The sequence below is a fragment of the Heterodontus francisci genome, chromosome 19 (genome assembly GCF_036365525.1).
Source record: "Heterodontus francisci isolate sHetFra1 chromosome 19, sHetFra1.hap1, whole genome shotgun sequence".
In the NCBI taxonomy this organism is placed as follows: Eukaryota; Metazoa; Chordata; class Chondrichthyes; order Heterodontiformes; family Heterodontidae; genus Heterodontus; species Heterodontus francisci.
The window spans coordinates 60,405,731-60,423,781 of NC_090389.1; the positions used below are offsets into that span (position 1 = coordinate 60,405,731).

Genomic DNA, 18,051 nt, shown 5'->3' on the forward strand with positions numbered 1-18,051 from the left:
AGAAATGCTGGAAATACTCAGCAGGTCTGGCAGCATCTGTGGAGAGAGAAGCAGAGTTAACGTTTCAGGTCAGTGACCCTTCATCAAAAGGGTTATTTCATGGTATGCAAATAACCGTGACCCAATTTATTCACAGATTAACCTAACCAAATCTTAATTGCAGATCGTTTTGCTGCAAACATTTAAAAGAGATCTCACTGAATGTGCTGCATAGATAAAGTACGCTGAATTTCTGTATACCATTTGTACTTTATTTAAGCAAATACCTATGCAAATTACTTGTACAATTCTGCAAACTTATCAATATATTAAAAGTGGAACAATTCCGATAACTTCAAATGTAGCATAATGTTAACTATAATTTCACATTGTTTATTCTTCTGCATATATCTTTACAGAGTTATCTTTACCAACTTTGTTATGTTCTTACATTATTAAGGGTCCTCTCATCATACACTGTTCCATATCTAAGTGGATGGATAGGTAACTGCTCTCAGGCTTCTGTCAATCCATCTGTAACTAACCATTCAAATTTGCGAAGCAGCAGGCACCTCTGATTTTACCTCATGCATTGTGGGGAAACCACTTGACCTACTCATTGCTTCTCTCAGACAGTACAACTGAAATTGGGAACACGCTACAGGGGAGACAATGGAAGCAAGTTCTACCACTCTGTGGATTCCTGTATGTTTTATGAAACTAAATCAAATAGAATAGTTCCCTCAGTAAAAATTGTATGCACAATTACCTAATTAATTTCTAGTAAATCCTGCCAGAGTATAATTAAAATCTATCTTCTTGTGCTTTGTTGAGGGATTGAATCCCTCTTATCTAAGTGATTTTCTTCCCTCTTTTTTCTGAACTCTCCAGGCCATTCAGGGCAAAAGACCTGCTCCTAGTCCTCCATTTGTATTGTGCTAGCAAGTGCGTGAGAAACTTGATGACAATTCTCCTTCTTCCTGCTATGGAGTAAAGCCTGTCCTTGCCAACAGTGATGCAACTGAAATCGGGGATTCAGGGAGGTGCAAAAATGGGTATGCACCCATGTAAGTCCCTTTCCATTTCTCCCCACTGCACTCCACTCCATTACACTGTGTATTTTTAGAATGTAGTTTTTTTTTTACAAAACATTAGCTGAGTATTGTCTTAAATTTACTGATGCAACTCCCAAAGGTAAATGCTCTCCTGAAATACAAAGGTAAGTATGATGATACCAAGCAAGCACATCAAAAGTCAACCTCTATCAGCACTTTTTCTCAAATTATTATAGCCTAGGTTTTCCAAATTGGCTGACGGTAGCATTAAATCCACAATAACCTGGTGGAATGCACGCTAAATAACCAGTTTAGGACAAATCTATCATTTTATCCGTGTTTTTCTTGCCAATATTGACACCTCCTCACTGGAAGGTATTAGCTCCTAGTGGCAGCTGCCTCCCACACCTTTTCCAAGGGTTTTTTATTCATATGTTAGCTTTGACAGGAAGTGTTGGCAAGCTATTCTACCATAGGAAGATATTAAGCAATCCTGTTATTAGACGCGCACACACGCATCGTCAGAAAGAATCACTGGATAAACAACTGGATCAGAAATTTTAACAGCCAATTTTCCTCCACAGTCCACAGCACTGAGGCCAATTGTAGTGACCTAATACCCTGTTGGAGAGGCAGCTAAATCAGTAACTATCAAGCGTCCAATTTGTAATGCACAGCTGTGCATTGGATCAATTCACTGATACAGCCTGCCTGCTGATTTTAATGCGACACTGCTCTTGTGTCAGTTTGACTGAACACTCCTGCTTCTAAGTTAGAAACAGGTGGGTTAAAGCCACTTTCCAAGACTTAAACACAGAATCAAGAGTGACATTCTACTGCAGTAATGAGCAAGTGTAGCATCATTAGAGGCGTTGCCCTTTGAGAGAAATGTTAAACAAAATCTGCCTGCTCTAGTGATTCAGATGGAAATAGAACAATTATACTACTCAAATAATTCTCCTGATGACTTCACTCATCAAAAAATACAGTAAATGGTCATTAATCTCATTGTTGTTAGCTCCTGCTTCACCTGGTAAAAATCTTTTTAAAAATACACAAAACCTCTCTTTGGGAAAAGTCCCCAGCAATTCATTTAAGGACCAGCAGTTAGCCATCTCAAAGCCTGGAGAAAGTGGAAACTACATGCTCTATACATGCTTCACCCATTTCTTTTTGAAAATTGCAACTGGGGTTCTACAACTGGTGTAGGCCACTGATTGAATATTTAAGCAGGACAGGAGTGCTGGACACCCATTTCAAGGCCTTCCCTGAAAGTTATTTCATGCATTAAAATGAGTGCACAAAGTCCCCACCGAATTTTTAATTGCCAGTCACCCATTTTTCAGGTGAGAAACTAGTTACAGGCAGTTTAACAGCTCCCAGATATTTTTTCGTAACTTGTTTATATACAGAAATTTTCTTGTGGACATGTGCATCCAATTTCTATCTTCTACTCACAGGGAAGCTATAAGCTGTGGTTCTAATGATGTCTTTACACGAAGGGTATCAGGGTTTTCTGTTTGTTTTCCATTCCTAGCTTCCTGCTCAGTTTTTCTCCACCATCCACAAAGCCACAAGCATTACAATGAACAATGGGAAACCTTTTCCTTTGAACTAGATAAATTTCACTGACTATTTCCTTTACCTGCTCTGAACTCTCGGGTATATTTTCCTCCATTTGTTAGTCAATTAAAATCTGACAATGAAAGTACGCCAAAGTAACCAAGAGCTCAAACTGAAGTCAAAAATCAGGTGTGACTCCAACCAATGAAGGCAAGATCAAGAAAATCAGCTCTCAAGTAAAACAAGAGAACAAAATAATGGTATTATGCATGTATGATCACAAACACCAGGAACAGCCACATCACAGAAACCATGCCATAGAGATGTGAATCCAGATTATGAGACAATAAGTGGTCTGAAGGTGACAGAGATCATTTGACAACAAAATGGAAAATTCAGTGACGATGCAGACAAATTAACTAAATCCTATAAACAGCAACATAACACTGAATACATCTGCACTGCATACTGTGCACAATCCTCAACACTACTCAACTTAACCATGAATCACAGTTGAGTATAACAAAGGCAACGTTCACACATGCAAAAGTGCAAGTAAATAATAGTTAAAGTAAACTGTCTAAATTGTGTTTGTGAAACAAAGTGTATTTCCCTTTAAGGATCAATGTATAAAACTAGATTATGCATGTCACTGCATACCTTTTCATCCGAGCACAGCAGAAACCAACCTTTAGAGACAGGTTGCTATTAATTTTAGACGTTTTTACAGAGTCCATTAAAAATCTGCCCCCTATGGCTAAAGGGCTCTGGCATTAGAATTTTGCGGCAATTAAAATATATTATGCAAGCTGAGTAGAATTATAATTCTCTTGCCACATATAAACCCAATCTTAATATATTTTCTGTTTCTGCTGCAAGGTAAATGTTTGGTCCCTTTGTGGCTATGTTGCATTAAAATATGATGTACATTTTAATTAATGTATTAAACATTACAAAGATATAACAGAATTCCTAATTTGAAGTTTTAACATTTCTCATTTGTTAGACCAAATCTTCTATAGTGATCAAAGTATATCAAAATTTTACTAGTTAACTTGAATTGGTTATTCCGATGTTCTAATTTACTGAATTTCATGTTTACCCATTTTTCTCAAAAATGAAGTCCACACAAATGGTTATCCCAGCCGTAATCGCACCAGCCTGCAGATATCCTTAAGATTCCATCTGCAGGAATTTATCCCTGTTGAAAAATGCCCAATTGACATTAATTATAAGGTACGTAGTGTTGAGGTTGTTGATATTTGTCAAATTCATCATGCACCACAGTGTAAAACAAGCAACACTATTTATATATGAAGAATTAAATTTGAATTTGGTATCCCTCATTTGTTAATGCTTTATAGAAAGCAGTACGTTACTTTCATACAAAAAATCTGATTAACACTTGGGTCATAAAGCGCCCATTTTTCAGGCCTCCTAAGGCCCCAAAATGGTAGGTAGGAAACACCTGCGTACATTTCTGACCGGAAATGTGTCACCACATTGTGTAAGGACAAACAAGAAGTGTCCTTTACCCATACTTGAAACATGCATTAGGCCCTTTACATATATAAATAAGGGGCTTAATGCCAGCTTCAGGTCCCAACTGCAACATTGGCTTTCCCTGAAGCAGCCAATGCTGGCCTTCAAAATAAGCTAAGTTACTTTTACCTGTAAAGCACCATCCCAATTGGCATTGCTTCAGGACCTCTCTGGCCCAGTTCTCCAGGCCCTCATCCTGATATTCCATCACTCAGCCCCTTACCTCCAACCTCCAGACTTCTTGACCTCTGGCATCCGAGTGTCCCACTTCGTAGGCTAATAAAATGGGATCCAGGTGCTACCAACATAATAGGACTTTTATTTGCATATATTAATAAGGCATCTGTCTGAGTCAGGTGGGTGCCTTCGCTGCTTAGAAAAATGCCCTGTTAAGATGATGGTGGGCAGGAATGGGGCCATAACTACTTGCACAACTTTTTAAAATCTATTTGCCTGCCCCATTCTTACTATGCAGTGTGGATTAAAATTCCCCCCCACAACCCCCTCCGGGCCACCCTGCAATGAATCTTAAATTTAACTATAATTGTAACAGTCTGATTTTCAAAAGGGGCACTGATAGTAAGATCTCTTCCTTAACAGTAGTGTAAAATATGGATTGGTAATTTTTAAAATTTAACATAAATACACAAACATAACACAAATATAGATATATAAAATCAGAAAACAGAGCAGTAAACACTTCTAAAAGAGAGGGAGGAACAACTCTAAACAATGGAAACCAAGAGCTAAATGTAATTGTCATAGATCAATACATAAAATTAAAAAATGCGTACTTTTTGTATTATTCATCTACTAAAGAAAGGGAAACATTGGAACAGGAGTAGGCCATTCAGCCTTTCAAACATGTTCCCCTATTCAATTAAATTATGGTGGATCTGAGTCTTAACTCCATCTGCCTGCCTTAGTTCCACAATAAGAGGCTTGGCAAATAAAGATCTATCAATCTCATTTTTTAAATTTTCAATTGACATAGCCTGATCAGCTTGTGGGAAGGGAGTAAAATCAGTTGGTGGGGGGCAAAATGAAGGGGTGGAAAGAGTTCAGGATTTCCACTACAAACAGTCGCCTTAAACCACCCCCCCCTCCCCCCCTCACTCCTATCACCTCTGCCCTCACCTCAAGGGCCAAGACACCTCGGATCTGTAGTGAGCAGACCACATAAGGACCAATTACCCTCAGCTGTTAGTCAAACAGGAGACATATAGTGATTATATTCCAGAGTACGCTCAGAATCTTGGGTAGAAATCATCACATTCTATAATAACCTAGGAATTTGACTTTCACCAAAAACCTTACCCTTGCCACAACAGCTAACTCCATATATGCAGAGTTGCAATGATCAGGAACTCCCAGTTTCAAACTATGGTCTTTCTGGTAATCAGATCATAGAGAAATAGTGCAATTCTATTCCAGGGTGCCAATATTAAGTGCCAGATTGACAGAAATGGTTAGAAGAGTTATATTAATTTTTGATCATTTTGAAGGAATGTTAAAGACTCCCTCCTGAATTTTGCTTTAGTTCCAAAATGTATGAATGGGCTGCAAAGCAGCTCTTCAGACTTCCAGTGTAATATATTGGGCTCAGTTTTTCTCCATTATCCCACCTGAAATCGGGTGGGACCATGAGGGAAACAGTGGGAAAATTGGGAATTAATGGATTCCACTATCTGCCTGGCCGGACTTTGATTTTAGTGCTCCCTTACTCCTGATGGGATTATCATGTGTCATGCTCAGAAGTAGTATAGCGATGATAATACAAAAGCAAATTGAAAAGTTTTTAAAATTAGAACAATTTTAAAAGATTGGTATATTGACTGCCAGCAAAATGGAGGACAATTCACATGACTCATACCACCTCCTGCATTGTAATTTGCATGCATTGTCTACTAAGACTGAAAACCAATCAACCCTGTCTGCATGGAAATAAGACAGATAATCTCACATGGATGTGAGCTATACTCAAACAAAGACAAAGGCCTTCCCCAGACTTTTCATTTCTAACTAAGCTTCACCACAATGAAGTGTGAACAGCCCTCATATCCTCAAAATAGCGCCATCAAAAGGCTATTATGCAGCCCAGCAAGAACTGAAACCTAAAGTCACATGGGCAGAACTAACACTTGTAAGTTCATTTTAAAAGGTAATTTTTTGAGGAACAAAGGTGGTCTTGTCAGTACAAAACTTCAGACAACAATATCAGTCTGGTCTCTCCTGAGTCACACAGTAAACATCTAAAGCCATTTTGAATTCCAGCAAGGCTGAGAGAGAGAGAGATCAGTTCCAACCAACACAGTTGAACCCTGCTGAGACACAATGGAAGCCAGCTACAGCAGAGACAAGAGAGCGCCTTTGTAAAAACTACTTCTCTACCTGTGAGAATTGAACTAAGTCATCAGCACCATTTTCAAACCAAAGTGGACTGCCAGAAGGCTGCAACAGCGCAGCAATTATAAGACAACCAGGCCTGCAACTATAAAATTCACCTTCTGAGAGGATCCCTTACGTTTTCCCTGAAACAACAGACTTTTAAACCTTGAACTCTTACCCTTTATTATCTATCTTCTCTTGAGAGTGCATATGAGAATGAATGCGTGAGTGAGGGTGTTGCGAACATTTCAGGGGATGAATGTTGTTTAATAAATAATTAATCTTTTGTTTTAAAGCTACAAGAAAACCTGTCTGGTTATTTGGCAAGTAAAACACAGGGGTTGAAATACTAGGATCACACAAATACTACCCGTGGTCAGTTGGGAGGTGAACAGTGGAAACCAGCCACGGCATCACACACCTGGCCATAACACATGCCACACTTTCTCCCCCATCATATGCAAGTGCCATTGGGCAGGGGGGCAGGCATGAGGCCCAGGACCCTGGGGTTGATTTTCTTCCCTTTTGCTTTCTTAAACATGGGGAAAGACAGCGGTAGGGCTAGTAGAGCCTTCCTCTCCCTTCATTTTGGCCCAATAAATTCACCTCTTTAAGCCTCAGTCTCAGCATCTATGTACATATAGATACACTTGACAAAACATTACTTGGCACAAAGAATATTCCTTCTAAATTGAAAAGATTCAATCAGATAACTGAATTTTTGGCTCTGGCTATTTGAATGTGCAAATCTAAATGGTGCAATTGTATATGCAGTACAGGGCTCAGGTATAAAATAACTATCTTAATGGCCTGAACTTCTTTTTCTGATAATGCTGACCTCAAACCAACGACACTCCTGAAACACCTTGCAAAATGGCATTTATTCTAAAATAACAAATATTGAAGTGTTGCATCAAATAAAATATAATTAGGTATCAGATACAGAACTTTTCAAATCACAATCACCAGATGACCAATGTAGCTATGCTTAAAATTAAAAGTTAAAAAATAGGTTAAAAAATATGCAATTTAATTCTGCACTTTAACTAACGTAAATTTAAAGTTAGGCCCAAATAAAATTTCTCCATAATCCCATTTATACATATGATCTTGAAGACTACAGTGCTCTTTTTACTTGTGATAGAAATAAAATGCAACACCAGTGGAGCGTTTAAGAATAATAGATCCAAGTGCACTATATAGTTGAATCATAGAAGCAAAATACTGCAAATGCTGGCAATCTGAAACAAAAACAAGTAGTGCTGGAAATACTCAGCAGGTCCGGCAGCATCTGTGGAGAGAGAAGCAAAGTTAACGTTTCAGGTCTGTGACCTTTCATCAGAACTGGCAAAGGTTAGAAAATTAGGTTTTAAGCAAGTGAAGGGGAGTGGGGTGGGGGAGGGAACAAACGGGAAGGTGTCTGATAGAGCAGGAGAGATTAAATCCTTTGTCCCAGGACAGCTGTGTTATTTAATCTCTCCTGCCCTCATCAATGCAGGTCTCAACTGCAATCTTAACATGAGGACTGAGCTGAGGGTAGCCATGATGGTTCCCCAACAAGCCAAACTGTCAGGAAATGGATCCAGGGCCACAGAAGGACAGCAAAACAAGTTCATTATAACTTTTTGTAGCTTCCATGTGGGTAAGGAGGTGCAGGAGTGTTCCTTCAGGCCCCAAAAGGAAATCTAAGGTCTCCACTGCCCTGGGCCTTATTCCCACGCCGTCTACGACAATGCGCACACCCCCTCCCCCCACCCTCCTGACCACTTACTTTAGGGTCAGGGATCATTCCCGTTGGTTCCCATCAATGGCTTCTGCAGCTCAAATTTAACAGCTGGGGAGCTGCTTGGCGGGAAGTTGGCCACCGGCACGTTAATGAGGACCAGTCAGCTGCGCCTCCTCGCTGCCATGACTGGATTGGCTGGTCGCTCATGTGGCCACATTCATACTGTGGAGTTAAAAATTACCTTACTGGGCTGAATTTTATTATCCTGCCGCTAGGAGTAGCAGTGGGTGTGCAAAACGGTGGCAGTCCCACCTGTGACGTCAGCGGTGCAGCGGGCGGCCATTTAACAGGATGACAGCAGCCGTCCACCCAAGCACGTAGAAGATGCGGCAATGGCAACATCGTTCATGGCATCAGCTGATGCTGGAGCAGGTGCTGGCGCCATCTTTAAAAGGCTGCCAGCCCTACATTTGCACTAGTGTGCTTTCATCAATAGCTCCCTGAGGCTTCACTTCGGTGTTGTTTAAAAAAGGTTTTCTTCTCTACAAGCAGGCCCCCTGGGCTCCCCCTCACTTCAAAACAAACTACTTGCAGAGTTCTCTCCCTACGCCCCCATAAACAATCCACTTGCCGAGTTCTCCACCGCTTCACAGCCAAACCACTTGCAAAGTTCTGCCCCCCGCCACCATAAACAATCCACATGCAAAGTTCTCCCTCCTTCTTCACAAAAAAAACACTTGCTGAGTTCTCCCACACATCCATTTCCCCTAGATAACACCAGTAAAGTTACTTACCCTCTTGAGGCACCAAGGACTCTCGTCTCTGTGGCGCCAGCTTTTTAAAGACGAAAAACTGAAGGCACAAGAGTGCCACACATCCAACACAATATTGCAAACGTCTGGTAAGATCGCAATGAATGACATTCAAATGTATGCTAAATAGTATTTAACTATTTAAGTAATCACGCCAATGCATTAGGGCGGAAGTGCCGCCACGGCACTTGGCCACCTCCAACAGAGTCGGGAAGTAGCATTGCAGCATCAGGTTCCATGTCTCCACGTGGATTCTCTGGCCCCCTCGCCTGAAATCCTGCTTTCCAAAGGACCATAAAATCCAACCCATAATGTGCAAAAAGGAAGGGAAAATAAAGGTGCTATACAGCTAATGATTAAAACTACTTAAAACAAGTGCATAAAAGCTCTAAGATTTTAACAAATGTTTCTTACTCAGTCTAATTATGAACAAAATTGACCTTAAAATCAAACTTCACATCAGACAGAAAATAGTACCATATTCTCTGTAAAAGGTTTCCCCACAAAGGCAGTGCCAATTACGAAGTTAATAGCATTCCACATCATAAAAATAAAACTGAATGCTCAAGCATCATGTACTTGGTTATCTTTTGATTTTAATTCCATAAATAAGGCTATTTAATTAATTAGTACATGAAGGAAACTACTGAACATGTTCCAATTCATTGTTCAGCTTTAGCAGACCAACAATCTAAACATGATGAACAGTTCAAAGAAGGACTGTCTTGGTATATTAATGAGATTTGGGAAAAAAATTAAAAGCAAACACAATCTTATTCAGCAGTACAACATAAATTGCTAGGAAATTTGCTGCTTATACAATAGTTTCACTGCACTTCTCTGTGGATTTTCCCTGCTTCTAATAAAAGGACTGAAACAATAAGAGCAGTATTAATAAAAGGTTTATCACTAATAGGAAATTAGTTTACATCAACATTGGAAAGTAATTCACTTTTTCATAGCACAATTCTGCAATTCTACGAAAACATCTAAACTTTGTATTGCATCTGTCCTTTTTAACTTACAAAAACTACTGTACGCACAGAAAAGTCTACAAAAACCATGCCAATCCACAGAAAGCAAGCACAGTACTATACACTAAAAACTTGCACCATCTGAAGAAATATTTGGCAATCTGTGAACCTAAACAGAGATCCAATTTATGAATGATGAGTCTTCACTGATTCTAAAAATACCAACAAACAAGTGAGTAACAATACTATTTCCAGAATATTAGACCACAATAGTGTTAGTCTTTTTTAATAGAACTGACCCCGTGGTGAGATCCGTGTTGCTTCTCGATGCATATACAAATAAGGTAGACAGCAGTAGTTAGATAAAAATGATCAAACAGCACTTACCAGGTCATGATTGGTTGAATTAGAGTCATCTTCTGGGAAAGGTATGTAAACAGCTAAGGCCACACAGTTGGCAAAAATAGCAATCAATATAAAGATATCAAATGGCCTGTATGTCTAGTTAAGGAATTCATTGTTTCAATAAAAATAAACTAAATAATTAATGAAGACCAACAGATATAATTAAAACTCAAAAGAATGGTTAATTTATATTTTAATCATGACTTAATCTTTGTTATTTTAATAGCACAAGGTATTATGTATATTGGGGTTCTACTTTAAATTTCCAAAAGCATAAATGACATTTAGTCATTTAACTACAATTGACAATTCATTTAGGCAAAAGTTATACAAAAGGAAATTAATTTTGAGCCAGTTAAAATTGATTATATTTTGTTACCATACAATTGTTAGATTAATAGTGGAACCATTAACCATATTAGTAACTTTATGGGTCAGAAATTGCCGTAGCAGAGTATGTAATGAGTTTGTTGTTAGTTAGACTTGGCCTTGCAAGTCTGGATTTTTAAATTTTGGGGGCTGAATTTTATTAGAACATCGCGGCAGCGCACTTTGAACTTGGCAGCCTTCAGACACGGAAGCACCACTGATGAGCCCCCGTGATATTTCGCGCAGGGGCTCATTTAAATGAATATGGCAGAGCAGCTGCCGCCAATGACATAGAGGGGGTGGCTGCTCCATACCCAGCAATGGCGTCCAGCGCCATCGCGCAGGCGCTGGTGCCATTTTTAAAGGGCTTGAAGCCCTTCAGGTTCAATAAAATTTTTAAAGGTGCTGGCACCCAAAAATAACAAAATGTCAGAAACACTTTCAATCCCCTTTCCAACCACCCGCCCCCCTCCCTCCCTCCCTCCCTACTGAGTTATCAATTAATAAAATAACCATCCCCCAAAAAAACAATTTGTAAAATTACGAAGTTTAACCCCCAACTTCAGAATATTTGACCCTCAACCCCTTCCCAACATCCCCACAACCAATAAAGAAGGTTTTCCCTGCTCTCCCTCCACACTGATAATTTCACTCCTTCCCCCTCTCCACCAGTGTCTCGCCTGCGTTCAGGTTGCAGCTAGTGGCCGTCATATCGGTATGGGACGGCCGCTGGGACAAGGTAAGTATATGTAAATTAATTTGCATTGATTTTACTATTTAAATGAAGGCCTCGCCGCCGCTGGTAAAATGCGGCGGGCCCCTCCCACAAGTATTTTACACCACCCACCCACCTCGGACGACCCCCGATGTTGAGGGCTGGTAAAATTCAGCCCTTTGTGCGGCAAGTAGTTGAAAATGCAAGCTAGTAATGAGGCTACGAGGGAAACAGGGCACCAATCAGAATGTGAAAAGAATTGTGAAATTAACAGCACAAGGACTGAGAAGGAAGTGTAAGAGTTGGTGAATTCACTATCAAATCAGGGTTAGAAAGGGAAATAAAGATTGGATTAAGGACATTTGAGGGGTTGATTTGTCAGTAATTAACAGAATGTGCACGTTTTTATAATGGAAAAAGACATAACTTTCTATGATGCATTGAGTTTGTTTCTACTGTGCAACTTTACACTTCACATTAATGCATTTCAATGGTGAGGCAGCCACAAAATGCTTTTGGTGAAAGTTAACACTGGAGCAGCACAACTCGGACAGTAATTTCTGGGTATTGGCATTTAACTGTACATCTGCCCCTCACCTGACGTTGCTGTACCATTTACGCTCAAATAACAGCAAACGCCATTAGCTTCTCCATTATTTCGACGGTAAAATCAGAGCCAATAAATTTAGCTAACAAAATAATCTGAAGGTTTTTTTTCTAAATAAGCATGCAGCAGCTTATCTTTTATTTGTACAGGGACAATCTTTTGTCCCCCAATAAAAACTTAATGGACCTTTCTCATACCTAATAATGTAGAATATGATTTTGAATAGTTAGCTGCTAACTATAATTTGCATAACAGTTTATATTATTTGTTGTGTTCCCAGTGTTAATTTTCTTAGCACAGCTTTTTGCAATTATCTTAAATCTGTGAATGTTAGTATGTTAGTTACCAACCCTAATATTAGTGGAAACAGTTTCTCCCTATCTACTCTATCAAAACCCTTCAGAGTTTTTAACGTTTAACTAAATCTCCCCTGAAGCAATCAGACTCCACACGTTAGTAGTTAATTTTCATTTCCAAAGAGGTTGTTCAGTAGTAATTTACATCACATCATTAAAAGGGTACTTAGACTGCAATGGACAAGACGTAAACTTCTGTGGTGAGTCCAGTTCATATTGACAGCGCAAATAAAGTAACTTCAAACCATTCAATGCATTTCAATGGTGAGTCAGAAGCGAGGTTCTGTTTTTGAGAACCTCACATTGAAACAGTGCAACAGGGACAGCAACTTTGGGATTTTTGAGTTTGCACATCCGCCGCTCACCTGAAGTTACTGTACCATTTGCGTATAAGTAATAGCAAGCAATATTAGCCTCACCCATTATTGTGACAACAAATTATGACCCATTGAGTTTTCTTCTGAAAACTTGGAACACAATTGCTGTCAATAAATTGTTACAGTTAACTTTTCCTGGTTAAAGGAATTGCTGTCTAATAATATGATAAAATATAACTTATTGCTGGATTCAAGACTAGTCTTCTTTGTATAAGTTCTGGCAAAGTCAGTTGGTAGTTAAATTATTTTAATTTTATACTTTAAAAAAAAATTAAAGTTATATCCCCAATTTAAGTGATAACCTGTATTACAAATGTAAAATAATGTTAAATCACGGAACTTTAATGTATGTTGCTAATAGATATTCACTTCAGGAAATCAGTTGTTAAATTATAGTTGTGCAGTTAACTGACCAAAACATGTATTTAACTTGCTTTTAATTGGGAACATCTATAATCAAAGTGATTTAAAACTTTGTGAAACATCATTCCTGGTAAGTTTAAGCTCACCTTCAAATGATTTAATGTACAGGTGTAACTGGGGGTTATTGTAATACCATAAAGATCTCTGTTTTTCTAAGGAAAGGTATTTCTTTCGATTGAGCTCAGCTCACTCAATTTGTATTAAAATGCTGCTATAAAATTTGAGGCTGATGTATATGGCATAGTGGGATTAAACGATATTTGCTGAATGACAATATATACATATTTCCATTGGAAATAGTTTCTCTGAGGATTTGCTACCATTTTGCCTGCAGACAGTATCGGATATCTTTAGTCGTATTTTACGTGCAATATGTAAATACTACGATGACCTTGCAGGAACATACTCAAAAAGTAGAACATGCAGCTGATGATTTTTCACGGTGTTGTACCGAAGCTCCTGCGCACATCATATGCGTGATAAAGAGCAGAGGAAAAGGATACTTCCATTCTACTATACTAATGCAGGCTCTTCTAATGGGGTTGTTGAGATTTAAGCAGAAGAGGGCACGGGCCGGCCTGTTGTTCACAGTACTGCCCTGCTGCTTCTTGCTCTTGGCGAATTGCTGGCGTTTTCTTTGGGCTGCTGCGCTGTTAGATTCCGTAGTCGAGTTCATGGTTGCGGCAGCTTTAGCCTGCCTAGCCGCGTCAATCGCAGCTTGCCAGGATAGTGCTGCTGGCCTCGGCGGTTCAGAGTTTGACTGGAGAGCCGGTCCGTCGCTAGGTAGAGGGAGTCTGTTGCTGGCATAATTTACACCTGTGATTTTTTTTAAAAGGATGTAATCAGATGTGGAAGTGACCTTTTCATTTAAAAAGCATATTGTTCACTAGGTATAATGAGCTTAAAGCAGCCCTTCGAACTAAACAACGAAACCATTTTTGAAATCGCGAGAGCAAATACAACAGAGAAAGAATGGTTTGTGCTCAAATACGTCAGATCAGCGAAACATGTGAAAATTGCAAAAATACCCATCAGAACAGCTCAACAGCTGGCATTATTGCTGGATTACAAATACATACTTTAAGGCTACATTCAGTGAGGTTTCATGTTACCACCGCCTTAGACACACGAAATCTGAAACCAAATGTATTTATTTAAAGAGAACGGCGTATGTATCTTTCTGCCACATTAACTGTCACACTGCATGCTTCATTGGTGTACATTTTATTTCTTTAAACAGAAGTCTGCAACATCCATAACCAAGGTCTTTTTCCCTATTCAGTATGGTGCAATTGATTAAACCTTATGTGAATTAAAGATGTTTAATTAAGAAGTTCTAAAAATCAAAGTGTTTATTAACCTACATTACACTGTCTGTCAAACTCCTGTATCAAGGTTTAACTAAACTGTGTTGATCCAAAACAATAACAGACTCTTTTTTTGTTCCTTTGTAATACCTTTCGTGAATCAAATAGGAAAAACTATCTTAGGGCAAATGTCAGATGTTTTAATTAAAACCTTCAAAGTCAGTACATCTCGAGCATCCTCGATGGTGCAATTGTTAAAATCAAACCTCAGGACATTTACCTTCGTACGGCTCCTTTAATTCATACATTCTCATCACCTTCGTATTACATCAAAAAAACTGACTAAAAACGAAATGACGAGGCGGCTTTTCATCCCCCGACCCCCATGACAGTCAAACACCGGCGGTTATTCTGTTTCCCTCCGTTTTTCTATCCAGCATCATTGTAACATCCGGGCTCCGCCGGTGCTTCAGCCGATCGGTTTCATCGCTGCTCCCGGTGCGGTGCGGTGCTGGCTCGGTCCCGGGTCCCTCTGCCGGCCCCAATCCCCGGTCCTCCCTGCCCACTGCTGCTGCTGCTGTTGGCTGGGAGCGGAGGAAGCGCCGCCAGAGCTGCTGACTGGGCTCGAGCGATGACTGACTCACTGAGGGGGCACGCGCTCGGGAGAGGTGAGGGGGCGCGCGCCATTGTTCGGGGAGGGGGGGGCGATCGGGTGCGCGCTCGGGAGAGGTGAGGGGGCGCGCGCCATTGTTCGGGGGGTGGGGTGCGATCGGATGCGCGCTCGGGAGAGGTGAGGGGGCGCGCGTCGTTGTTCGGAGAGGGGAAGGGGGAGATCGGGTGCGCGCTCGGGTGAGGTGAGGGGGCGCGCGTCATTGTTCGGGGAGGGGAGGGGAGGGGAGGGGCGCGCTAGGAAGAGCGCGGTGATGGGGGCGCGCTTTCAGGTGTCTGCTCAGTGCTGGCATCATCGTGCAGGGGTTTGAAAGGCAGGAAGCAGGCTGCAGGTCACCCCTCCCCAGACATCAACACCAGGACACGGGCACGGCCACCTCTAGCAGGCATAACCAGCACGCCGGCATCCTCATCGGCCGTGGGTTACTGGCGCCCTGAGGGCTGGGGCACCGTCACCTAGCAACCCGGCGAGGCGGTGGAGGTCCGGGGTGGGGGGAGTGTCATTCCCCGCCCCTTGCAGCAGGACACGATTTATTCCAATAATAACCTGCGTCATGAAAAGAGACAGAATGCATGGGCTTTTAACCGTATACCAATGAAATTAGCACTTAAGATAAATGCTATATTTTTTAATACCGTAACTTCGGACAGTCAGTGTCAAGACTATCAACTGAAGTTCCAAAAGCGAAATTATAAGCATTACTCCAACTCACAAGAATGGCAGCACTTTGCTTTTCCAGAACACCTTTTTTTCCCCTTTCCGCTGTACATTTTAACTATTACGAAAGGATCATCAGTGTTTAAAAGTTGCTTGCTTATAATGCGGCACGCGAAATCATTTTGAAGTCTAAAAATACAGAAATACACTGGACATTGAAGTCCATACACATTGATCGAACCTTTCCATCATTATTGTAATTGCGAATGAGGTGAAGACAAACCCAAACCCCTTCCAAACCCTCATTATTCTGCACAGTAGCTGTAAGTAATAACAATGATTTATCAAACACTCTGCCTTCTGTTTTCTTGTGAAAATATTAGGGCTGAAATTGGAATGAGCTGCGGTTTTTTGGGGGGCGTACAGCATACCAGTTTAGCAGTGAGTCTGCCTGCGCCCAGTCTGTGCAGCTGTTGGTCCCACTGCTAAATTCAGGATGCCCATTTTTAGGCACCCCAGGCAGACATTAGGCCCTTTGAATATGTAAATAATGTGCCCAAAGTCTTTTGAACGATCTTTTTTCAACGACCTGCTGCATTCAAGATTTTTCAACAGTCCTGCTGCCACCAACGAACGAATGTAAGGTGGTAAAACTTTCTTTTTAAAGGAAACTCCTTCCTGTGGAGCCAAAGGACCAGAATGTGCTCCCCAAATCTACAAGCACCATGACCGCCAAAGCACACTCCAACTCTTCTAGGATTTACCTGAGGGTTGCAACCAGGATCACATACATCAAACATTAAGGTGCACTAGACCATCGAGCTGCCTGGGGCCGTACAGCAGGTGTCCACAGTTCACCAATCTAACTTAAATAAGGACAAGACGCGATTTTAATTATGTTTCGTACCCACCTTTTCTGGCACAGGGATCCTTCCCTGTACCCAGTCTGCACTGTATGCTAGCGATATGCCTCTGTCAGAAGGTTTCAGTCCCACTTGAGAGACTGAGCACAAAATCTCGGCTGACACTCCCTTGACCTGCTTTCTCTTCCCCAGTTGCATAGCACTAAGTTGGGAGTCCAATTTTTTTCTTACAATGTTAGTTGTGTTAAATTTTATTTATAGCACAGTAGTTTAGAGATACAGTAAATGCTTTTTAAAAAGCAAATTGCAGGTTTCCCAGCTTAATGCTGCGGAAAATGGCTTTGGATCTAAGCTAATGCGGGACAGGGGAATGGAGTGAGGGGGGGGGGGGGGGTCCAGGGTTTGATGGGTTGTGAGTGAAGATAAGAGGAAATGGGGAATGAGGGGAAGGAAATGAAGGGAGAATGGGAGTTTGGAGAGGGGTTGAGGGAGAAGGCGTAGTGGAAAGTTGGTCCGCACCCCAAACTTTAGTGCTGCCCCATCCCGAAACCTGCCTGCCATCCTGGCTGGATTTCCCCATCGACATTGCCTGTACATTCCACTGGCCAACACCCACACCTCAGACCAACATAACGAGAAAGAGAGAACGGGATAGAGCAAGACCCAGAAAAAAGACAAACAGTGAAACAAAGGATTTCACAGAGTCAAGCAGAAAAGAACTGAATGAAACGGAACAAAATGGGGAAAGAGAGAGAACAAGCAACACTTAAAAAGAGAGCCACTGTATCCTGTGCCTTACGGTGAGCAGTGTCATGGCAGACCAAGCCATTTTAAATATGTGAATTGATTATATCTATTAATATTCTTTCCCCACCAAAACATTAAATCCTTCCCTTACCTTACCTCCACTTCTCCCCCTCCAAAATATTATGAATAATGCATGGAAGATCCATTAGTTACCGTAATATTAGTAACTGTACATGGCAAAGGGGCTACGGATATCCACTACAAAGGATTAGCTTAATAAATAACACTGAATGAAAGTTACTATAATTTGTTATAGAATATTAATTATAGAATATAAGGAAATTTATTTTAAACAGAACTAATAGATTGTGTTTTGGTTTGTGTTGACATGTTTAATAACAGTTATATTTGTATGCCTTTAAAAGAAGTATCCAAAATAAAATAGGTGGCTCTATTTCCATGGGAGCCGAGGGGAGTAACGCTCTCTTGTGGCTGTTAGGTGGATAGTCTTTAGAT

At 40.7% G+C, this 18,051-nt stretch overlaps 1 protein-coding gene across 1 annotated transcript in view; it reads right to left on the reverse strand.

The window, feature by feature from the left end:
- The window catches only part of LOC137380096 (voltage-dependent L-type calcium channel subunit alpha-1D-like), a 44,696-nt gene extending 29,448 nt beyond the window's left edge, over positions 1-15,248 (reverse strand). The window contains exons 1-3 of the mRNA XM_068051727.1: positions 14,879-15,248; positions 13,795-14,107; positions 10,427-10,532 (exon numbers count right to left, since the gene is read on the reverse strand). Of these exons, the coding sequence (XP_067907828.1) occupies positions 10,427-10,532; positions 13,795-14,107; positions 14,879-14,912 (453 nt within the window). The 5' untranslated portion in view covers positions 14,913-15,248. The remainder of the gene's footprint in view (positions 1-10,426; positions 10,533-13,794; positions 14,108-14,878) is intronic.
- Between the last annotated feature and the right edge of the window lie 2,803 nt (positions 15,249-18,051).